This window comes from Melopsittacus undulatus, chromosome 5 (genome assembly GCF_012275295.1).
Source record: "Melopsittacus undulatus isolate bMelUnd1 chromosome 5, bMelUnd1.mat.Z, whole genome shotgun sequence".
NCBI lineage: Eukaryota > Metazoa > Chordata > Aves > Psittaciformes > Psittaculidae > Melopsittacus > Melopsittacus undulatus.
Window position 1 is genome coordinate 78,000,977 of NC_047531.1, and position 24,367 is coordinate 78,025,343.

At 42.1% G+C, this 24,367-nt stretch overlaps 2 protein-coding genes across 5 annotated transcripts in view; one reads left to right on the forward strand and one right to left on the reverse strand.

The window, feature by feature from the left end:
• Positions 1-1,059: 1,059 nt before the first annotated feature.
• Positions 1,060-21,943, forward strand: LOC101872189 (zinc finger CCCH-type antiviral protein 1-like). 2 transcript variants are annotated; one of them, XM_034063098.1, is made up of 12 exons: positions 1,060-1,409; positions 4,051-4,183; positions 6,306-6,555; positions 7,230-7,331; positions 9,680-9,803; positions 10,994-11,159; positions 11,634-11,754; positions 12,307-12,403; positions 12,852-12,930; positions 17,752-17,882; positions 19,119-19,270; positions 20,087-21,943. In XM_034063098.1, exons 1-12 carry the CDS (start codon positions 1,126-1,128, stop codon positions 20,368-20,370), a joined length of 1,923 nt encoding a protein of 640 aa, XP_033918989.1. In that variant the 5' UTR covers positions 1,060-1,125; the 3' UTR covers positions 20,371-21,943. The 2 variants fall into 2 exon arrangements, with proteins under 2 accessions (XP_033918989.1, XP_033918990.1); XM_034063099.1 differs by lacking the exons at positions 17,752-17,882; positions 19,119-19,270; positions 20,087-21,943 and adding an exon at positions 13,649-15,869.
• Positions 21,944-22,651: 708 nt separating this feature from the next.
• Positions 22,652-24,367, reverse strand: part of TTC38 (tetratricopeptide repeat domain 38) — a 37,186-nt gene continuing 35,470 nt past the window's right edge. For all 3 annotated transcript variants that reach the window (XM_034062738.1, XM_034062737.1, XM_005147984.3), the window contains one exon: positions 22,652-24,267. In XM_034062738.1, coding sequence (XP_033918629.1) covers positions 24,174-24,267 — 94 coding nt within the window. In that variant the 3' untranslated portion in view covers positions 22,652-24,173. The remainder of the gene's footprint in view (positions 24,268-24,367) is intronic.

Genomic DNA, 24,367 nt, shown 5'->3' on the forward strand with positions numbered 1-24,367 from the left:
ATATGCATGCCTAAGAACCTAAACCAGCCTAGAACTATCAGTTTAGTTTTCTAAGGCTAGAACTGATGAGACAAAATTCTTCTTCTACCTCTCCTTTTCTACTGATTTAACAAAATCATTTGCTCAAGTTTCATAGCAACAGGGCAAATATGGGGAACTACGACCAACAAAAAGATCCTCCTATAGCCTTCCCTTCAACAGACTGTACCACCTCGGTCCCATTCCTTGAGGTGGTTCTCTTTCTATGACCTAAACAGTGATCATGACTGTGTCTGTGTAGTTTCACATGCCTTTCAAATCAGGCGTTTGCACCAGGCAACAGAGGCTATCACTGATTTTATTTTCAAGGCAAACTTCCTGATGCAGAGGGAGCAGCTGATACTTACTGCTCCTTAAACTTGCACTGCTGAAGAGTTTTAAGTATTGGAGCTCATCTCATGCATCCTCACTCACCCACAGACCCTCCTTCAGCATTAATGGGAGCCAGTCACTTCTCTGCTTCACACCCCCTGCCAGGCCACCCACTGCTGCAACCAGCATTGACCAGCAGCTGACTGCCCATCTGGAAGAAAGAGAAGCAATGGCATCGCTACATAAATACCACAATTGTTTGGGGGTCCCAAGTTTTTCTCTTATGTTATAGGCTTAATGCTCTGTCATTTGTGTCACTGTCATGTACAGGTAAAGAGGGCAGTTAGGAGGGAGACAAGGAAATTCTTTCAGTGGACTCTGGTGCTCTCCTCTAAGTACACACTCCGAGAGAGACTAGCTGGGATCCATACTTGATATCATGGAATGGTTTGGGTTGAACGGGACCTTAAAGCTCGTCCAGTTCCAACACCCTGCCACTGACAGGGACACCTTAAACTAGAGTAGGTTGCTCTAAGCAAGCCGGAAGCCACACATCCCTTCCAACGAGCTCTCACCTCACGTTTCTCCAGGGTAGTGTTCAGTGCACGCTCCTCGCCTTTCCCCTCAGCAATGCCTTCATCCGCAGGCTCCGCCCCAGACCTTCGGTTTCGATTCCCGCAGCTGCCGGCCGGGCGGTGGCCCCACAGATCCGCCCCGTCCCGCTGAGCTTCTTAGTTTCTTCTGGACCCGTCGAGTTAGAGCGAAAGGGGAACGATGAGCGACCCGTCGGTGTGCAGCTTCCTCACCAAGACCCTGTGCGCGCACGGCGGGCGGATGGCGCTGGGGGACCTGCAGCAGCAGGTCGGTCTGTCGGCGCAGCAGCTGGAGGAGACGCTGTCGGCAGTGGGCTCCCAGCGGTTCCTGGTGCAGCGGGATGGCAGCGGAGTGTGGGTGCTGGCCGTGTCGGCCGTGCGGGTCTGCATCTTCAAGGAGTGCGGGGGCTGCGACCGGCTGCACCTCTGCAAGCTGCATCTCATGGGCAAGTGCAACCTGGCCAGGTGAGCACCGCCGGGGCAGGCAGCCCTCGCTAAGGGCAAGGCATGAGGGACTCTCCTTATATGCATCCGGCCACCGTGGGCTTCTCACGGATCGAGCCGCCGTCGGGACTGGCCCGAGGCCCCCTCGTGTCCCGGGGCTCGACACGGTTACAGCCTCGTACCATACATTTCGTGCTCTCGAAGAACACGTTTGCCGTTCTCGCTGCTTGTTGTGTCTTGCTGTTAAACCCCTTTATATGTTCTGTATATTTTTACATTTAGTCACTTTCAAAGTGACCGCGGTAGCTTGCGGTTTCTAAAGCCTGTTTTTCCTTGTCAGTATTACGACTTTTTGCTTGTTAAAGCCTCTTGCATATCACACCCGCACCTCAAACCTTTGAAATACTTTACAAATGTGTGCCTCCTAAGAGTGCTAGTATATCCTGTCTGATTTTAAGCTATAAAGTTACCAGTGTAAGTTGCTTGCTCCACTTACACCGCTGTCTGTGAGAGTCATCGTTTGAGTTCCCTTGTACATCGATCCTGTATGTACAGAGGACCCACAGAAAAGCCAGGCCTGGGGCCAAAGGTTTAAAAAATAAAGATAAATGAAACAAATAAAACAGGGCAGAATTGCAACCCAGAAGCTTTTCAGCGAGAGTCAATGGCGACAGTGAGCTCTGGTAGAAGAATTTAAGCCCCCCAGGCCTTGTGCTGTTGCAGTATTGTGTTGCTAACCACCAGATTCTTCCTCTTTTATCCCAGCAAACCAGCTCAGAGTGCACTGGGCTCTGAAGAGCACAGTGGGGAAAGGCTGTGTATGTCTCAGAGTGGTACTAGCAGTGTGTTAGGATGCTGAAATTTTCTTACTGTTTCTTGCATCACTGGCAGTACAATAACCTTCCACATGACCCACTGTTAGAAATGCTTTCAAGTGCATGTAGGTACTTGTGCTGGGTGAGTTGGTATGAACTAAAATGTGTAGTGAGGTGACACCCTTAATAATGATATATGATTCTGTTCTCTCAAATAGCACCAAGTATTTAAAGTCACTTTTGTATGCATTAATAATTATTAAAATGAAGAGTATGTCCTTCATGGGGGGAGGTTGATTAAAATGAAATGCTGAAGTACTGCTAGGAGGACAACATGGATCAAGACAGAGAGTATTTTTAACTGGTAAGGTAAAATCTACCCTTGCTTCCAGATCTTACACCCTTTTTGTTTTAGAATCTCTGGAAATAAAAGTGTCAGTGCAAATACTGTGGTCCTCTTATTTAGTGGAATTAGGATTTTAGTCCTATTAAACCCATTCTTAAGTTGTGCCTGGTAAGTAACTTTTCACTGCTTTTTCTAAACATATTATTAAATTCAGCTGATTAGTTATCACTGTCTTTGTGGACTGTTTCAACCTTTGACTTCCAAATGTGTGCTCAAGTGATGTAGATCACTGTGTAACTACAGTGGAATCTGAAGTTCTCTGTGGAGGAATGCTGGTGATGGCTCCCACCTGAGCTACAGATAGCTCACTTACATTCATAGCCATTAATCAAGTGCCTACAGAATCTAATATCCTTAGGACGTTGTTTCTTAGGACCAAATATGGCACACTTCTGCCCTTCAGGCTTTGTATTCTTATTTATTAACTTACAAAGCAATGAGTCCAACAGGTAGTGGTGGTCAGGGGCAAACTGGCTACACAAAGGTCTGTACAGAAGGGATGGATCAGACACAACATGAGGTAAAAGAACTGTGAGAAGAGTTTCAGAAGTTAACTAGAGGGAGGCTAAAATGATAAAGGGGACAGAGGCTTGAGTCTGATACATTCACAGGTACTTTTAGTGGCTGTGTCTAACCTGAAGGCTGTATCAAATGCTTTTGAAGAGCAAGACATTAGGAAGCTGTATTTTACTGCACTGAATTAATGCATAGGTTGACTCTTTCTCCTCTTATTGATTGCATTATCTTTTCAAATAGAAGCAAAAAGACCTGCAATCTCTAATTCATACTCACTTCAGACATTTCTCTTGGGTTAGTAAATGCTACCAGCATCTTTGTTACTGTTGTTTAATTGCTTCTTTATCCGAAACTTTGAAGTTAATGAACTTCCTTTGGGTTTGTTTTTGTGTTTTGGGGTTTTTGTTTGTTGAAATTCCTGCCCAGCAGACATAACAAAGTGTGTTGTTTTCAGTTTCACTATCTCTTTGTTTGCACTCTTGGACTCTTACATCTTTCTTTACATGCCAACTCTGAGTTAACAACCTTTTTATGTTCACAAAACCAAGAGTGTTTCAACTTCCTCTGTTGTTGGTGTATTCCTCTAAAATTAGCTTTCTTTCTAGCTGTTGAGGTCGTGTGACCTGACTTGCCTCTTACAGAAGGGAAAGAAAGTGTGGGGTAGACAGACTGCTGCTAGCTTCCTTAAAAGTGTCTGGCCACATCAGTATTTAACATGGGGATAGTAACACTACTGTATTTCACAGTTGTGCTGTTTGATCCATTCTCTAGATAATTACAGACACCATCTGAATGTTCACAGAGGCTTTTGCCAAACTACCTTTCTCTCCATGGCTTTTTCCAGGTTGCACATTATCTGAGGTGGTCCTTTACATCAGCTTGACTGCAGAAGTAACCACTGATATTTCTGTGTATTTTCCTGCAGATCTTGTAAGTACCCACACAACATCATCAGTGCTGAGAACAAAAAGGTTCTAAAGACCCATGAGTTGTCTGGCCTTGATGAGAATGAGCTGCGAGTCCTGCTTCTCCAAAATGACCCTTCCTTCCTCCCTGATGTGAGTTGTACTGATTTCTTAAGAGAACCTTTTGTTCATTTGGAATGGGAGAGGGGCAGAGAGAATGTGGAGTTCTGATCTCAAGTTCAAACTATTATGCTATGTAACAGTAATGCCAAGATTAGTGTGAATGAAGTAGGAATGGGAACGGCTGGGTGTGAAAGCACCAGAAGAAAGGACATAGAGCTGGGGTTGTGAAAGTGCCAAGTACTTATAATGAAAAAAGAAAATAACAGCAATAAAAATGCTAAATGCTGAGGAATGTATTGCTTATGTAAATACCAGAGAGGTCACACCTGGATAAAGCTGTGTCACCTGTGACTTGTCAGCAGATGACCTGCTGTCTCACAGCAGGAACTGGACAACAAGGCTATGGCCTGTTTTGTGTGCTACTCCTGTTATCCCAACAGGATAGCTATAAAGTTACTCCAAACAAGCAAGCAAAAAACATCAGCAGCTTCACCAGAGATTTACGCTGAGGTAAGCAAGATGGAAGTGAAAGATCACAATAACTGTGCTTCCAGGACAAAAGGCCTATGTGATAGAGACCAGGAAGCAAGGGCCCCTTTCCTTTTCCAGCCTATGTAGGCCTGCACATTTTGGTGCTCGAGGGTATAGGGGAGAGAGAAAAACCTGTGAGAAAGCAACCAAATGAGTGCAGTCAGCTTTGTCTGAAACCTGCCCCTTCTAAAGTGCACTGAGGTTTTGTACACTGATTTTTTACAAGGCACTTTTTCTTTGTATGCAAGTCACTGGTGGTTCCGCATATGTGCATAAGGGCAATGTTATCTTCAAGGTATGGCTGTTTCAAAGCCGAGAATATCCTGTTCTGGCTACAGCTTTCCTGGTTAAGAAATTACCAAAGTACTTCCTGTTACCTTTGTTTTTTGAAGATTATAATCTCCACAGACTTGTTGGCCTAATGCTTTTATTGCTTTCTTATTCCCTGCTGTGACAGTGCAGGGCTTTGACGAAATAGATCCTTTCTTGGTTTTTTGTAGTGTTTTAAAACATGTTGTGCTGGCCGGTTCAAGGAGTGGGGTGGTGATGAGTGAGGAGGATTAACAAAACCTCTGTCAGCTCAGCTGCATCTAAAACTTGCACTCGTTTCATTAGTCCTGGTAATAACCAGAGAGTAGCAACCATCACTGATTGGTATTGTTTTAAGCTCTTTTCTATAGCTCTGTTCAGACTTCATTGCTGTCAGGCATTGTCGATTACCTCTAATTGAGCACCTAAACTGTTACCAAGTAAAACAGCAGAAGACAGTGACCATGCAGGCCATTCATAAACCTGACTGCGGGGAGAGGGGTGTGAAAGCCCCTTTGGTTGTTTAGGGATGCTGACTGGCTCTGTGTGTGTGCTGTGTTTGTGGGAGCTGGGTCTGTTTAGCTTGGAGAAGTGAAGGCTCAGGGGAATTTCATCTCATTGGTGTTTACAAACACTCCCCTTCAGAGTGTGTAAACAGCACAGAACTGATCTATTGTCCTCAGTGGTGCCCAGAACCAGAGGTGATGGGCGCAAACTGAAACACAGGAGGTTCCCTCTGAACATCCCAAAATGCTTTTCTCTTACTCTGAGGGTGACTGAGCACTGACAGGGGTTCCCCAGAGAGGCTGTGGAGTCTTCCTCTTGGGAGATACTCAAAACCCACCTGGACACAGTCCTGGGCCCTGCAGGGGGTATCTCTGCTCAGGCACCTTGAGCACCTCCCATTGCTCCTTCTTCTCACCTTGGTGTCTGCAGGGGTTGGTTTGTTTTTTAATAGAATAGCTGTAAACAAGTCATTTGTTACATGGTTGTCTTGTTTAGGAGTGCCCAGAGTGAATGCTTGTTGGGTTGGCTTTTCTTGGGGGGGAAAAATAACAAACCAAAAACCAAACCCCACTTATGCACAACTTCAAAAGTGGAAATGCATCAGTCACCTGAAAATGCCTGCTCTTCCATACAAGAAACCTGCCTAGATTAAAGAAGTCACGATGAGAGCACACCTTTCTGTCACTGTATTTCTGCTGTTAAAACTGCATGTCTACAGGAGAAAGGAAAAACTTGCTGTTTCTAATGTGATTCTAGTGGAATTACTGATTCCTTTTCATACTTCATCTGTCCTCCCCACTTCTAGATCTGCCAACTTTACAACAGAAAGGATAGTAACTGCAACCAGGAAAACTGCAACAAGCTTCATATTTGTCGACACTTTCTCAAAGGGGAATGTAGATTTTTTCGGTGCAAGAGGTCCCATAACCTCTTGGATACCAGTTCATTGAAAGTGTTGGAAACTGGAGGCATTGATGTGAAGATAGCTACAAACATGCAGACTATATGTAATCACAAGCATATGGAACTCAGTGAGGAACTGAAGAAGGGGAAAGGTAAGTTGTAAGAAACATCATCCTCAACAAACAAATTGGGATGTTACCATTGCAATACACAGTTAATACCAATGTGATTCCCATACTGGTCTGTATAATATGCTCACTGTCATGATGCTGAGTGTTCCCAGTCCCTAGGAATAAATACATAGGCTGAAGCCAACTCAAGGCCGTTGCTTTCTTTGGAGTTATTTTATTAGTAGCTAAATTTTTATACTCGTGTGTTGGGCTGAGCCCTGTGTTCACTCCCCCCATGCTGGTCTGGTTAATTAAGGGAGAAACATTTATATTGCCAGTTGATTCACTCAGCTGTTGTAGCCCTTTATCTACAGTAAAGGTCACACTTTGGTCCCTTATGTGTTGAGAAAAAGTCAGCTTCTTTGCAGTGGCCATGGTCAGTCATACCCTGTGTAACTGAGCTTCATTTCATTGCCCTTGCCCATTTCTGCTGGGACTTCTTCCACTGTAGGGATTTATTGATGAGTCACAAAGCCCTAACTCATGTGGTGGAGCTTTATATATGTGGGATAGCTGGATTCTGAAAACACTTAACTTGGCTACTGCAGTCAACTCCTTGTTTTTTGGGGATGAAATATCAAATGCAGTGTCTTTGTCTTAGACATCTTGGTTTATTTTGATAGGTTAAATAACGATTGATGTGTTCTTTCCTGTAGATAAAAAAGGTGATTCCTCTTCTAAAGCTTCAAAGGACAACAAAGAAGATAACTGTGATCAGATATGTGTGTTCTATGTCTGGAAGTACTGCAAGCATAAAGGTAAGCTTTGTAAAAAGTAATGTTATCTTTGGAGAGCAGGGTCTACAGAGACACTCCCCAATCATATGGTGAAACAAGGGGACATATGGTAACAGCGGTGCCATATGGACTGGCAATTTTGCCTTCTTATTTGCTTTGTTTCCAAGTCACTAATAAACATTGTTAGAATTACAGACATAATCAGAGGAAAGTCGGGTGGGTTCTCTAAACCTTTTCTTCTCTAGATGATCCACCTATGGCCTGTTTCAGCCCTCTTGATGGGGGCAGGCTTTGTGTGTGTTGCTGTGGCAAAAACTCTTCAAATGTTAAATGTTACACTTTCTGTAACTATTAAATGGATTTAAGAGCTCTTCTTATGTTGTCATCGTTGACGGAAGGTAACTATAGGTCATCCTGTACTCCTGCAGTATCTTATGTACATCAGATAATAATGGTACTCTTCCCTTTTAAGTCCTTTTTAAAGTGATCTGAGGTGTTTAAATGGTTGAAGAAAACTTGGTAGTTCTACCAACTAAGGTAAAAGTAAATCTAGTCCATTGTCTGTCTGGCAGTGGCCAATATCAGAGGTCTGGGGGAAACTGCAAGTATAGCAATTGTATTAGGAGGCTATCGCTGAACAGTTGCTTAACCCCCAGGTTAGGCTCTTCCTTGCTTATGAGGAGGAACCATGAGATTTTCTTTAACTGAGCTTGTCCAGTCTCTTTCTAAAGGACTACTCCTGACCACCTGATCTTGGTAAAAGAGCTGCTTGAATAGATCAGAGTGTGTTTGCTTTCACTTAGGATGTGCACAGTAAGTTGGGTAATAACTGGTCTGAGATGTCTCTGTGCATTTAGCATTTCCATAGTGTGTGTGTGTGTTCTGGTAAAGATGCCACTCTCCTGTCAGAAGCTCCTTTTCTGAGATGCAGATGAGTAAGTTACTTTAGGGCTTGACCAATACCTTTTCTTAATCATTACTTTGAAGAGAGACAGCACTTTAAAAAAACAAGTTATCTTTTTTATTGGTATTTTATGGATAATAAAAATGAAATCTGGCCAAGAGAGACCAAGTGTGGTTTTGTCTACAGTATGCCAATTTAATTTAAGCACACAGGGTGCACTCCAGCTCTGTTAACAAAAATGAAGGAAGAAAGAGGTGAAAGACACTCTTGTCTTCATAACTAGGGTTAATTTCCATATGTTCTGTGGTCAGATACATCAGGGGTCATGAATAGTGAAAATCCTTTTGGCTCTCTGTGCAGCCACTACTCCAGCCTTGTGTCAGATTTCTCAGACTCTCTGCTTGTTTAGGACCAGGCTTGAGGATGAAGTTTACCAGCCTTTGGACCTGCATGGTGTTAATGATGTACCCATGTGCTGGCTGTGGAGGTCAGGCTCAAAGCAGCTATATTGTGATCACCAAATAGCTAAACTCAAGTAACAGTTGGAGGGTTAGTGTGCTTTGCTGTGCCACATTTGTCTCAAAAGTGGTAAATAAGAGGTTTGGTCCATAACTGGATGTGGAGCACATCAGCTTTCCCCAGCACAGAGGCTTGGAGGGCAGCCTCTGCCTCTATCCAGCAATATGCACATGTGCAAGAGTGATAAGCCGATCTGAACTCAAACATGCAGATATACATGCATTGAAAACGTAGATGATTTTAAAAGTCCCCAAAGTCTTCCTCTTCCTGTATGAATGGTATATAGCACAGCTGCAGGTCTTGCATGCAAGGCAGCTAAAAATTGCTGCTTCCTATGTTTGAAGAAGCAGAGCAACAACTCTAAGAGTGCCTGGCAGTCTCATTAGTGGGGGAGCATACTACCTGTTTAGGGGTGAGTGTAGGATCTCTTTTGGGTGATGTTCTACTGAGCATTGCAGTCCTTTATGCTACCTCATTTATTGGGCTTGGCCTGAAAATAAAAAAGCATGCAGATTTTGATAACCACCCCATATGTTCTAAAGGAAAGTGAGAACCAAATATATTGAATGCTTATGTGACCTGTAGACTAGAGTTTTTACTGCTGAGAAATGTGGTGGTGTGACCCATAGTCACACATTTCCTATCTGTGGCACTGCTCTCCCAGCTGACACTGTTGAGTCTCAGCAAAGGGAAGGTTGTGGTTTCTTTGGAATATATTTAGCAGTATGAGAGCTTATGTTGCTTTTCCAGGTAAAACTGGAGACACACCTATAGTTCAAATGCTATTTTCAGCCTTTTTTCTTTATTGCTCACACCAAAGTCCAGGAGATACAGGCAAGAGTGTAAAAAAGGCAAAAAGAAAGCTTGTTCCTTCCCTCCCCACCCTGCCTTGTTTCGCTCTCTGTTATTATTGCAGAACTCTCAACTGTGTCTGATCTCATTGCAGATAAATGCAAATTTGTTCATTACCACTTGCCGTATCGATGGCAGGTATATAATGGGGTGACCTGGAATGACCTCGCCATGATGGAGGAAGTTGAAAAGGCCTATTGTGACCCACAGATCAGCAGGTATAGTGATGCTGCACTGCTTGCTTAGAGTACTGTAGCTGAGCCCTGGAGGACGACCATTCTGTGTTCTTCCTGAAAGTGTTTGATATCCATAATTTCTGATTAGTGAGCTGCTCAGGATCTGAAAGATGTACAAATGAGAATTCTTCTTAAAAAGTAAAAGTGATTGCATGGAACTATCGCCCCATTTTTGTCGTCTAAAAGTAACAAAACTCTTGCATTTAAAACTCGAGGGTAAAAAGAAGTGGATGGAATGTAGTGCTTAAAATATTAGTATTTCAGATAATGAATGATACTGTGTAATAATTTAAGTTGTGCCTTTTAACAGCAGTTCAGAGCTGGTCCTTCTCTATGGTTATTCCTTTCCCAATACAGCTAGTATCTATAAAAATTTAATAGTATCTATAATATGCCTAGAGAAATTTATTAAATGGCCCCTTGTGTAAGCAGCCAATCTTGTTTTTTCAAGAGAGTGCATTTTCCCTTTAACTCCTTGCTGAAACAACCCCTGTGAGCTACGTGGATTTGTAGGGGACCCCAAGTTTGGCCTCAGTAAAATGGTATAGGCATTTCGGCCTGTGCCTCTTCTGACAGAAGATGGTTTAGATTTGCATCTCAGTTAGGCTGTGGATGGTACAAATCACAAGCAAGATTCCCAACAGGAGGCTGCTTTCAAAGTCTTTTTGCCTGAGAGTTAATTTTTCAAGCCTCCCAGGAGTAAGAGCCCGGGTGGCTCCAGTGATGAATGCCATTTACAGAACTCACAGCTGGGACTGCATCCTCTGTAGCCACATTAAGAACAGAGCTGGTACGCTGCAGGTGTTTGCTGGCAGACTCAGGCAGGTACTTACCAACTTCCATTTTTGTACTGAGATAAACTAAACACGATACTTAGTTCAGAAGTACTATTTGCCACATTGTACGTGTAGCCCCAGACTGTCTGTAAAGCTGGCGGTGCAGCATGTGGCTAATGATCGAGTTGACATTCAGTGTCTCACAGGCCATAGTTCACTTGTGAAGCTTAGAAACAGTTTCCAGAGCTGCCATACAGCCTGTGAGAAACACTCATATTTCAGTCCTATTAAGTTCAGGCAGTCACATTATATTAAAGAAAATTCCACCATGTTACTGGGGATTAAAGGATAATATATATACTGTTAACTGCAATAAACCTGATTTTGTCCTTACAGCATAGAGGGTAAGAACATCAATTTCCAAACAATGACCTGCTGCTCTTCTCCACTTCGACGCCTCTCTACACCATCATCAGTCACAAAACCCACGTTTGCATTGACCACGCAGTGGCTTTGGTATTGGAAGAATAACATAGGCCAGTGGATTGAATATGGAGAACAGGTGACTCCACATCCTGTGCAAGGAATCACTTCTGAAGAAATGTGTGGAGCCTCTTTCCTCTCTTCCCTTTTCCTCAGCAGGGTTAATTAAGGAAATACTTGGATGTTACAGTGTCAAGGCAGTAAAGTTACAGATGTGCATAACAGATGTGATGAAATGATGATAGGCTGTGAGGAGGGAACATGCCTTATCTCCTTGCAGTGAGGCTCAGTATGAACTTTTTGCATGTTGTACATTGTTTTGTATTTTAGAGAATTAAACTTGCATTGTGGTTTAACCCTGGTGTCATGGAGCAGATTCAGGATCTGCTGACTGTGCCAGTTTGTTGCAGGGGGAGATTTTAGACTTAATATAGATTCCTTTTCATCCTACTCTTTGTGTCTTTTCTTCCTCTACCCAAACTAGTCATCCAGGGCTTAGTCCTGACTGTGTTCGCTCATTACTCTTCTCTCTCTCTTTTTTTTCCCCACAAAGGATGAAGGGGATAGTGTGAGCTCACCATCTTCTGCTGTCATTGAGAATTTGTATCTAGCAGATCCAGATAGCACCATGTTTTTCCAGGCTGGCGCATTGAAGTATGAGCTCAATTTTAAAGGTACTCCTTTTAAAGATTCTCGTTTACAACTATGGATTGCTTTACAAATGTCAACTTGCAAGCTATCCCAGCTTTTAGAAGCTGTTATTGGTTTTACTAACACTACCAGATTTACTCACTGAAATAGGAAGCAAGCTAGCGATGGCCCAGAGGAAATTCCTTATAAAAGTAACCTTCCACCTCATTTCTTGACACTATACAGACTCATACTGGATCAGAAATAAAAAAGATCCTTAATCTTCACATAAAGACATAGTAAACCTTAAGTAAAGTCAGTTAATCTTGTGGATGGTAAAAATGAAAAATAAGCATCTTTCCCTGCCACTGGCACAACATTTAAAGAGCATGAATGATTTAAGGGAGTAAGCAAGGCAGACACATGTTAAGTAAGAGCTACAGGAAGGACAGGAAGCTTACACAGTGTTTATGCCACCATTCTTCAGCAGATAGAATTGACAATGGATATACACTTTTCATTAATGAATAATTGTCATTAATTAATGACCCCATCTTGTAGGCTTATTTGTGACTTTTTCCTTGCCTTTTCTCAAGAAATGACCCAGACAAACACCTTATATAGAACTCGAAGACGGGTCTGCAGGCGACCAAAGTTTGTGTCTTCTGAAGATGTGCAGAAGATAAAGAAAGGGTAAGTGTTGCACTGTAAGTTATTGGGTCTTCATATTTCAGAAGTAATTATAAGGCAAAATGGCTTCCAGTGTTGGCAGTGATTGTGCAGAGAACAGAGCTGTTGGTAGAAGGAAACATATCCATTTGGCTGAGCAGAAGCTGTATCACAAACTGCCAGCTTGGTGCATCACCTGTTTTTTGGGGTACATGTTACTCCAGGTACCATGTCCGCAGGACTGGTGATAGACAGTTGTTCATTAATAAACAAGCAAATGAAAGAGGACTGTGACAATTGAATGGCAGCATGCAAAGCCCAGCTCACAGGCTGAGGCTGTTTCCCAGGGCCTTTGTGGGTTATTTTGTGTATTTTTAAATGTAGGAATTGGCCAAAGGGGATGCTGCCAGTTCAGATGCTTGGAGCATTACTGAAATTACTAACACCTCATTTTCTCTCTGTTTGCCACCAGCCAGAGGGATTCCTCTATTCCCAATCAGTCCTGTCCTGAACACTGGGATAAGTCTGCACTGCCTGACTTCGGATACAAGGTATCTTCTTCCCCCACTTCCCTCCTTATTCTTTCCCTTTTGTAGTTCTGATTGAAAGGCATGATTCAAAGGAGGATGCTGCTTAACTGAAGCAATTGTAACTGGGTAGATGCTAAAAAGGGACAGGAATGATTTCTTGGATGGGTGTGCTAAAGAACTAGGTGATTTCCCAAGAGCATGAAAAAAGGTGCCAAATTCTCATGAACTTCAGCAGCATTTTAGGCATTTACCTGCACGCAAAACCAAAACTCATCGAATTCAGCACAAAAAGATGTGCTGTTAAAAAGGAAAAACTGATGACTTAGTGGGCCAGTTAAAGAAGGGGCTTCTGTGAAGTGTGTTCCTTCGCTAGAAGCTGGGCTGAGACCAAACTCTTCTGTGTAGGACCTTAAAAGAGCCATCCAATAATAATACCATCATGGCTGTTGATGGATAAAGTTTGGACTGGAGATATAGGAAAGGAAATCTCTGTATGCTCTTTCAAGTCACCCGGTAGTGTTGTGTACATCACAGATCTGAGTGCAGGCCATGGCCTCAAGGAATGGCAGAAGCAGAGTTACAGTCAATAGTAAAAAACTGTTTGCAGTGATCTCTTCAACAAACCAAACCCCTGTTAGCCCAAGGTCTAGGTTCCTATTTGATCTACCAAGAACAAAAATGGTCAGGTGTTTTTAATCATTAGTAATTCTTTGTTTTAACACTTTTTTTAAATTGCTAGGTCTAATGGCATTAAGAAGCACTCCTGGAAGAGCAACACACACTGTGGAAGTACCAGAATGCTAGAAAAAAAGGCTTTTCAGTGTTACACTTGGCCTTCTTTATAGTGTCTTTGTCTTAGGTTAGAGGACAGCACATAATGTGGAGTGTAGGGTTTTCCTTGTTGACTGTGTCAGAGTGTTTTGTGATGCTGACCAAGTTGTGTTGGCACAAATACCATGATGATGAGGGACAGAAGGAATACTGTATTTCTGAACTGGGAGATCTTACTGTCTAGGTTCAGTTGATGGAGACCTCCATTGCTATTGTCACTCTTTGCATTTTTATTTTCCCTAGTGTAGTTACATTGGCAGTGGCATGAGAACCAGAAATATCTTGTCTCTTTGGTTTCTCTGTCCTGGTTTCTGTTACTCTGTGCTAAATATTTCATTTTACCCTGACTACCCTCTTGTGCTGGATTATGCCTTAGTGTAACACATGTATCTGGCCACGTGAATGCAGCAAATTCATCTAAACCCAGTCCTAATGCAACATTGTCAGGTAAAATTGAAGTTGGCTGCTGTGTTCATCTGCTCACTTCAAACGGTGTTCACAATCAGCAAAACTGTGAAATTTCACTAAAAAATCACAATTATGAAAGTGTCAGTGCCCAGCACCCACCAAATGAACTAAGAAGGAGTTTGTGTGGAAATGTGGCAGCCAGACCTTTTCAAGATTTGGGCCTGTGATATTTTGAGCTCTGTCACAGTAATAAAGGATATAGCTAAGCAGCAACCCCTTTGGCTTAGCAGCAGCTTTGCTGATTGACATAAGCTTAAATTTTCCTGAAGAACGCCAGGAAGACAGGTAGCTCAGTTCTTTATAGGTCTCCGAGTTGTTACGTGCTTGGCTGCTTCCCTTATCTACTCTGCAAACTTCAGTCTGAATTTTACTTGAGTCCTTTTGTTGGGGTGTTTCTGGAGTCGCTGAGGTGAGTGTGAGATGCTTTGGAGTGAGATGTACAGATCCACGGTATCACTAGAGGTACTTGTACGGATGTGTGTGGTGGAAGGTTCATCTTGCTCCCCCAGGTTCCATTTGCTTGCTGAGTTGATGCCTAAGAAACCGTCTCTTAACATGTAAACAGTGCATTTCACAGGGAAGGAAATGTTGATTCCTTCCCTAAAAAGTGACAAATCCCACAGTACCTGTTGGTGCTTCAGGTGAAAGCCTGGGCTAGATTAAATATTTCTGTGGGACCCTATGCTTGTTTTTTTTTTGCAGTAGGTAATATTGGGACTGGCTGGGATTCTACATGCATGTGGTGACCATCGTATGACCTGACAATTATTAACTGATGCATTCTTCACATGTTGACAAATAACCCTGCCAAAATTTACTGCGCTGGAGGTGATCCATTTTAAGAAGGAACAGCTATGAGATAGGGAGAAAGTCATCTTTGCTTAACAATAGTAGTTGTGTGTTGGTAATGTTGCTTTTTTTTTGAGTGTTGCAGTGTCTTAATCTGTAAGTACTTTAGGATCATAGTTCTGTAGAAAGTAGAGTGTGTGAAATGTCCAATGGAACTTGGGAACACCAAGTGGCAAGTTGGTGTGATTTTCTTCTGTCTTTGTGTAACAAAGTGGCATTAGTAGTTGATAATTCTTTTTTTGTCTCTAAAAGATTTGATGTTGTCTTGGAACGTTGTGATGGGTTTTAAAGTGTATCTTTAATGTCTAACTGAGAAATATGTGCAATGAATGTGTGGGTTTATGTCAGAGGATCAGTCTTTGGCTGCCATATTGCTGAATCCCAACACGTCCCAAAGATTGCTGTGCTGTAACAGGAACGAGAGCTGATGCAACGTGAAGAGACTGTGTACTTTACAGACAGCAGTTCTAGTTGGGTTGTTGTTAGTCGTACAACCTGTACTGCTTCCAAAACCCAAGTTAACCAGAGGTCAAGATTTGATATCACATACTGTTTTTGTAATCGCACACTAACAGAAATTACTGTCAGGGCAGGGATTCCTCCACTGCTCCAGAAACTCCACTCCTTAACAGAGGGTTAGCAAATGCTTATGCTCTCTAGGTTTTTGCATTTTAGCTCTGAAGATGAAAAGAGCTTAAAAAGTTAATGTCGTTAAGAAGTACTCAGTATCTGAAGGGGTCCTACAAGGATGCTGGAGAGGGACTCTTCGTCAGGGACTGGAGCTCTAGGACAAAGGGTAATGGGTTCAAACTGAAACAAGGGAAATTCAGGTTAGGTATAAGGAAGAAGTTCTTTACTGTGAGGGTGGTGAGGCACTGGAATGGGTTGCCCAAAGAAGTGGTAAATGCTCCATCCCTGGTGGTGTTCAAGGCCAGGCTGGACAGAGCCTTGGGTGACATGGCTTAGTGTGAAGTGTCCCTGCCTATGGAAGGGGGGTTGGAACTTGATGACCTTAAGGTCCTTTTCAACCCAAACCATTCTGTGATTCTATGATAGGTATCAACCTGCAAGAGTAGCAGGAGAAGCATCCTTGGGGAAATATGGACAATCCCACAGTTTTCATGCAAAAGATAACTAGCGTCGTTGCTGGAAGGCCATAATATGATAATTTACGTACTTTCCTTACAAGATTAGGCTTTGTATCACGTGGCTGAGTCTGTTTTACCCAGAAAGGTTACAGTTCCTCAGTAAAAGATGCAGCATAGCAAAAGTGTAATTGCAGTTTAAAGAAGAATTATGTAGGAATGAAAGATTTAGTACGGAAATATAGTGATGTAATTTTCATCTTCTTAGGTCATGGTGAGCAACTTGAGCTGTGGGGTAACAGAGCTTGCAGATAATAAATATTGTTTTATGTGTTGTATTATGCTTTAAAAAAGCTTTGGAAACTACTCTTGTATTAAGATATGAGAAATTCCATTCAACCTTGTAAAAGCTTTTTAATAAATTAAAAGAAATTATTCTTCCTTGTGTAGCTGACTTTATTTTTAATCCTTAGAAGACTTTTCTGTAAAGCCTTTTCATCAGTAAGTCCTTAGTGCACAGTCTGTACATGGTGTCCAGAGAAACACCTCTTTATATATATGCAGCTGTGAAATATAAGTCTGATTTTATCTCCTGTTTAAACTCAGCCTTGTAAAACATGGAGGTTTTGCCTAATGATGGTTAAGACATTGGTTCCATTAAAGCAGTTCTTGTGCTTTAAACACAATCTTGATATGTGAGATGTCACCTTGAGTCCCTGCTTGCTTAGGCAGCGGTGAAGTGGAAAGTACTGCCAAGTGACATCAGTCTACCAGCATTATGCATTTTCAGTCAAGCTTATGGACATGTTTATTCTACAAGATTATAGATTACTTCATAGAAAAAGTGGAAATTTTATGCGTGACACAAGCAGAAGAGATCCAGTCATGTTTTAATTATGTTTTGCATTAGCTCTTCTTTGGGAAAAATGTGCATTCCCTGGTGGATTTTTAAACACAAGAAATAAGGACAAATAAACTTTGTTTCCTTTAGGAAAGGAGATCTATTTGCTTAAACAGGTGTTTAGTGTAACCTTCTTATTAAGAAAAAAAAAGCTTCATTTCTAAACTTAAGAGAACACTTAGGATTTTAAGTCTATATTTAAGTGCAACTTTCCAAGTTTTAACTTTGATAAGAGCTGTGACCCTGGGAGGTTGCATGTATTTATTTCACCTTTAATAGTTGAAGCTTCATTAAATGTCTGGTTACAAATGATACTGTTATCTAACACCTTCTGTTCTTAAACAGCTTTGTATATAAAACTAAGATTATCTGCCATAATCAGTCAAGTTTTCTTTCTGAAATTTCTGTTTCACCGAGATCTAAAGTTGTGTCAACCCTTACTTGGAGGTGATGAACATTTAACTGACCCTTTCAGCATCCTTCTTGAAGAGAGGCGAGGTGTCCTTGCAACACATGAATGATGCACTGATTTACACATTAAGTATCTATCCTAATTAGCACAAAGTCATGATCTAAAGCATTAAGTTAACCTTCATAAGGATAGCTGGGGACCTTCTTCTGGAAGTGTACCTTCTGTAATTAGGCTTCTGCATGTTATGAGCTAACTGAAGCCTCATGTCTTCTTTTGCTTTGGTTTGTATTTTATAGGCTGTGGAGATCAGTGATACAACTGTGGAATACAACCACATAAAGCAGCTGTTTCATAAGACTATGAAGAAATACAGCATCCTTAAAATAAAAAGGATTCAGAATCCATCCCTATGGAAAGTGTTTCAGTGGTGAGTATTTGTTTCCTCATCCTTATCAGGGCTGGGGGGGTGGGAGGGGGTGTCCTGATGTCCTGTATCTGCTTCCTAGGAAAGAAAAGATGTTACCACCTGTGCTTTAATGTGACTGATATTTCCATCTTCAGAGCAGTTCAGGAGTAAAATTTTGTGTCAGTGCCCTTCCAGAGAATGCCGTGCTTCAGGGAGAAGGTTCCCTTTGCATGTCTCTTTGGAAGGTGGGGGGACAGATACTGACACAAAGACATGAATGATGCAGAATTTGGGATAAGGATGCCCACAGTAATGCGGCATAGTGCATTGTCTCAGGGATTGAACACTGACTGCCTGCCGCACACGCGTTCTGTCTGTTACAAATGTTCATGCATTAGAGAAAGTGAGCAACGCTACAAGGTGCTTGGGGCTTTTATTCCAGTCAGATGTAGTGAAGGCCTTCTCAAGAGTACCTTTGCTGAATGAAATCAGTATTTGCTGAGAAAGAATCCTTGTGCTTTAACTTAATGATCCCTGAGATCAGAGCTCCTTTCTGATTTGCAGCATTTGCATCAGTACTACTGAATGCCAAGCTAGATGATAACAGATTTCAGCTGATGCTGGTAGCAATACATGACCATGTTCAGGTTAATTTGGTAGCAGATTAAGCTGCTGCATAGGAACAATGTGTAGTTTAGAACAAAGGCACATCCATGGGCAACCTGCTCCAGTGCCTCAGCACCCTCACAGTAAAAAACTTCTTCATTTTATCTAACCTGATATATCCCCTGTTTAAGTTTGAACCCATTACCCCTTGTCCTACCACTTCAGTCCCTGATGAAGAGTCCCTCCCCAGCATCCTTGTAGGCCCCCTTCAGATACTGGAAGGCTGCTATGAGGTCTCCATGCAGCCTTCTCCAGGCTGAACAGCCCCAACTTTCTCAGCCTGTCTTCACATGGGAGGTGCTCCAGTCCCCTGATCATCCTCGTGGCCTCCTCTGGACTTGTTCCAACAGTTCCATGTCCTTTTTATGTTGAGGGCACCAGAACTGCACACAATACTCCAGGTGAGGTCTCACAAGAGCAGAGTAGAGGGGCAGGATCACCTCTCCTCTGACCTGCTGGTCATGCTCCTTTTGATTCATCCCAGGGTATATCTCATTTAGCTGATACCTACATGTACATTATGTACTTGTTTTTAAAAATTACTTTCTCCCTTTTATTCTATGGCTCACTCGCTCTGCATTTTTCTGTTAGGCAAAAGGAACAGATGAAAAGGGAAAATGGAGGGAAGGATGTGAATGAAAAGCTCCTTTTCCATGGAACCAAGACCTCCTTTGTGGAATCCATCTGTATTCACAATTTTGACTGGAGAATCTGTGGGAGCAATGGAACTGTCTATGGGAAGGGTACGTAGGAAATGATTCTGTGTTAGATGTCTACTTAAGACTCCCCTGATACTACAGCAATCAAAGTCTTGAACTGTAGAGGGTGGGAAAAAAAGGAGTAGGTGATTAATATGATCTTCCTTCCCTCTGGGGAGAACAAGGATTTGCTTTGAGCAGGGTTAAGGCTTTTCATAAGGCGTTAAGAGAATGAGTGTAGGGATTTGGAAAAGCCTCCGTTGCTGTAGGTGGGATCTTCTGAAGGCTCAGGTTCATAATTTGAACTTGCAAGAGTTCAAAGTGACACAAGTGCCATGAAGTGCCATGACTTTGTGACACAAGTAAAGGAAGATGTGTGTGGTTAGAAGAAATGAATAGCCACAAGGTCTCCAGTTAACTCCTATGCAGCTTTGGGTGGTGTGCCTACCACATGTGTGCCTCAGCACGCCCACTTCCAACAGAGAATTAGGTAGTTCCTATTAACTCAGACAGGAATTTGTGGATGCTTTGTGGTTTTGAGCACATGAAGTGCAGGGAGCAAGAAGGGCATGCATTCCCTCAGTAGGGTTGTGAAGGTCATCATGTTTTCTTGTCTATACCTCGTCATAACACACCTGGAGTGGTTCTGTTTTTAAAATACTAACTCCTGTAATAGCAAATTCCAAGTGAAAATCATGTGTGGAAATCTCTTCTCTTGTAAAAATTTCTATGGGATTATGTAAACTGAGTAAGAAGAGACCTGAAAGTTGGGTTGAATACCTCCCAAAAACCAAGGGGATGCTGTTTTCATTGTCCCTTTATACGTATTTCTTATAACCACATTTTCATGTTATTTTCTAGGAAGCTACTTTGCTATAGACGCTTCCTATTCCCACTCGTACTGTGAGGTCACGGTGAAAAATAAAATCATGTTCGTGGCTCGCGTGTTGGTTGGAGACTACGTGAATGGCAACTCGGCCTACGTGCGCCCCCCACCAAAGTCTGTTGATGGGCTCCGGTTTTATGACAGTTGTGTGGACAACCAGATAAATCCTTCCATTTTTGTTGTCTTTGAAAAATACCAGATTTACCCAGAGTATACAATAGAGTACACCGAGGAAGAAAAAAAATGCATTATATCTTAAAGGGATTAGAGCTGTTTGTATCCCTTATTTTCTGTACTGCAGGTGTTCCCATACTTGGCAACTTCTTTCTATTAGAAGCCTTTGGAATGTTAATCCAAGGAATTTCTGTATTGAGGAGGGCTAGCAAAGCAGATGTTGTAGTTGAGACATTGCCTTGTCTTCTTCTATTCCTCTCCTATATCAAGTGTAGACGTTTGAGTAACTGTAGCAGAAGAATCAGAATTGTGGGATGGGAAATAGAGTGTTATCACTTCTGTGGGAAAATAATTATAAATCCATTTTTTTAGAGTATTTCTCTTTGCCAATAATTCAGTTAAGAGAAGAATTAACGGTACAGCTGTTTGTAAGCAAGATGTCAGGTTTCTAGTAATCAAAGATTCTTTCCATTGCAGAATACAGTTGTTCTTGGTCCTCTCTATTGCAATTCTAAATAAGTCAGTCTACCTTAGAATGACTTGACTTAGTTTTCAAAGTACCACTTGTTAATGCTGATACAAGTTTCAAGTTTAAAATGGCAAGACAAAAAAATCAAAAGCTTATTTTAAATCTGTATCATAAGTTCTCAAGTTTCATCTGTACAATGGCAGCTACTGTTTGGATCAGAAAACTGCTGGCTCAGATTCTCCTTGCAGGTCTGCAGTAATGTGCTGTGTGACCTGTTATAAGAATAGAGCTCAAGTGAAACTGTGAAAATCCTAGTCTATGAGTAAGTAGGTACTAAAATGTGATGGTTTGGCTGCAACTAATGGTCTTAAGTATATAAAGGCTGTGTCTCAGTCAGCCAGGCTCTCAAGTCAATGTGACCACCTATTTTCTCAGTGTGAACGTTTGCTTAGCAAATGCTACAGGACAGGAGAAACATCTCCAGCAGCAGAGATATTTCCTGCCCTACTTGTAGGTGTTAATTTTTATTTTTGCAGAAATACAACTTGACTGGAAGAACCCAGTTATGTCCTACGGAGGCCAGTGGTAGAGCTGCTGTTCTAAGATACGTTTTGTTACCCACACTGTGTGGGGCAAATTGCTGATGTGTATAACTCCTCTTTGTACCTGTTGGTTTCCTGACTACTGCTTCCCTGGGTCTGATGTGATAAATGTGCCTCGCCTCCATCAGTGATGTACAAGCCTACCAATGGTGGTTACGCCTTTTCTGACAAAGTTAACATGAATTGTATTGTCCCCAAAAGAAAATACATAAACTTGTGGAGCCTCCATCTTAATAAGGAGTCTGTACGTTAACAGAACTGAAGACCTTAACAGCAGTCTAGCTGTTAAGAGGGAAACCATTGCCAAAGGGGAGCAGTTACTTTGGCTTTTTAGGGAAGCTTCACAGTAACACAAATAGCCTCCCATTTACTTATGTTTTCAATAGTAATCTGTCAACTACATGTACTACTCAAAGTTCACAAATTACGCAGAGGACAGGGAAATGTATAAAACTAGGAAATCTAACTAAGATTGCTGTCTTGGCACTAAATGAAAACATGCATCAGGAATGCATTAAAAAGATTTTACCACTTTTGAAGAGCCCTTTCACATTTTTCTGTAGAGTTCCTGAATCATTTTTGTCTTCTTTCCAAATAAAATGTGTTTTCACTCACTTTTTGCTTATTAGTGTGCAGTTTCTCTCCATATATAAACTTATGTCTTCCCTATGTTTCTAAACCAGGGAACTACAAGGATGCAGGTTAGCATGTTAGTGTAGATTCTTAGCTAAGCAGGAAGGATAGAGTACAGTCTGAGTCATGGAAGTTTCTGTATAAAGGAACTTCCTTAAGATACTTTTAATAAATTCTAAGTGCTGTGATAGTTTAGTTGGATTACTTGTAAATAAATATATCTATATCCCTATAATCCTGCATCCAGCTCTGGGGCCCCCAGCACAGGAGAGATGTGGAACTGTAGGAGCCAGATCTGGAGGAGGCCACAGGGATTATCTGAGAGCTGGAGCACCTGAGCTATGAAGACAGGCTGAGAGAGCTGGGCTTGTTCAGCATGGAGAAGGCTCCTGGGAGACCTTGTGGCTCCTTTAAGCACCTGAAGCTGCTCTAAGAAATCAGGAGATGGGCTTTCTACAAGGACCTGTAGTGACAGGACAAGAGGGAATGGCTTTAAACTGGCAGATTTAGATTAGGAAAAAGTCTTTTACTGTGAGGGCAGTGAGACAGTGGAACAGGTTGCCCAGAGAAGTTGTGGCTGCTGGATGGGCAGACTGTTACAGATTTATGAAATGAACCTGAATAACCCATTTAAAGCTTCATCCACACATGCAAAGAAGTCATATACTTGATGCTCAACTGAGCACATCTTTGAATTTATTGATGTAAAGCAGGCAAAATTCTCAATCACATATCAAAAGTACTACAAATGTCATTCTTCAATTTGTGTAGCAATGGATCATCACATTAATTACACACTTCACAAAGGGCTAGCGGAGTTCTCAGACTTTTCATCCCTAAAATGACTTTATATTCCCTGAGGGAAAAGTTACCTGTCTATCCATATCTTATTCCTCTATGCAGGACTCCAGAGGCAGTGCAGGGCCAACTATGCAAGTGCTTTTTTAGGTCAAAAGGGAACTGTATGTGGGACATGGGGAAGAGCCTGAGCTGGACAAGCATGTTTGTGTGAAGAAGAGCTTGTAGATGTGATACCAAAGCCAGAGCTCAGGCAGTTGAAGAGTTGAGAAGCATTTCTATTCAGGAAGAAGAAGAGGAGGCATTAGGCTCAGTTTTGGTTTGAAACATCTTTTCCCTCATGAGGGACTACTGAGTTACTGTTGCATGGCAATCTCTTAGCTCGGCTATGCTGCAGGAATCTAGAGGCTCAAGAACATCATAGAGGTACGTGGCTTCTATCGTGCCTCATTCGCAGCACCAAAGCTTATCACATTGCTTGTGCCACACAAAGCTTTGTGTCGGTTTCCATTAGCTCTCTTTCTATAGCAGAAGCTCCCTTCCAGTCTTCACCTGCTCTGATACACCTCTATAAACATTGTTTTTAAACTCTGCTTTGCTAACACATAGAGACTTGTGCTTTTGAGAGGGTGGTAAAGCCTGACTTCCCAAAAGTCCAACCTGCCATTCAGAGATGGTGGTGGTTGAGCTAAAATCCAAGCTTTTTTCTTTTTTCCCTGAAAGATTTAAAAGTGCCAAGAGAGTATTTGTGTTGGAATAGTTGCAGGCAGCTACTATCCCTCTTGTCTAGTTTCACTCACACAGTAATATCAGAAAGCTCTGAGGTGTTATATTGAAAGGAGAAAGTTAAACATTTTATGAGAGGGAGTTCAACAAAACACACCTGGAAAGAGAATGAATGCAGACAGATCTTTAGGACAGAGTCTGCAACCTGCGCCTGAATGGATAGGAGGTCTGATATGGAACTTGGTTTATCTCCATATTGGCCCTGACCCCACACTTTCCTATTAGCTACGTTTAAAAGATATAACAAATTGGGCAAATGAAGGACTGAAATCCAGGCCCTGTTACTGCACTGTATGTAATCAGGGGCAGAGGGAACTTTCAGGAAAATATACCAGAAAAGCAGTGTCCTAGGATGCTCCCAAAAGCTATGCATTATCAGCAGGTTACCTGATTCAAAAGGAAAGAAAAAGCTAAGATACAACCTCCTGAAACAGCTCTCTATTTTCTGGAAGGAAATCATCATCAGATCTCTGACTCCTCAGGTACTCTTACCTACCGTCAATGTCTACCACGGTTTACAGCAGAGCACCCCTCCGCTCCCTGCATTCACACTTTGATTGGTAAACGTATTGCTATTTAGCTGAAGCACAAATGAAAGACTTATGCCATCGAGTGAACAGCTGCTGCCTTCCTAATAAGTCGCTCTGTCATCGGTGAATTTGGTCTCATCATATCACGTTCTCTCAGGAGGCATCTGAGAAAGAAGAGGTAGGAGAGAAACAGGGAGACCATCATCAGTATCCTTGTGAGAGGAGGAAAACAGTATGTAAAGACCTGCTCTTGAGGTGAAGGTT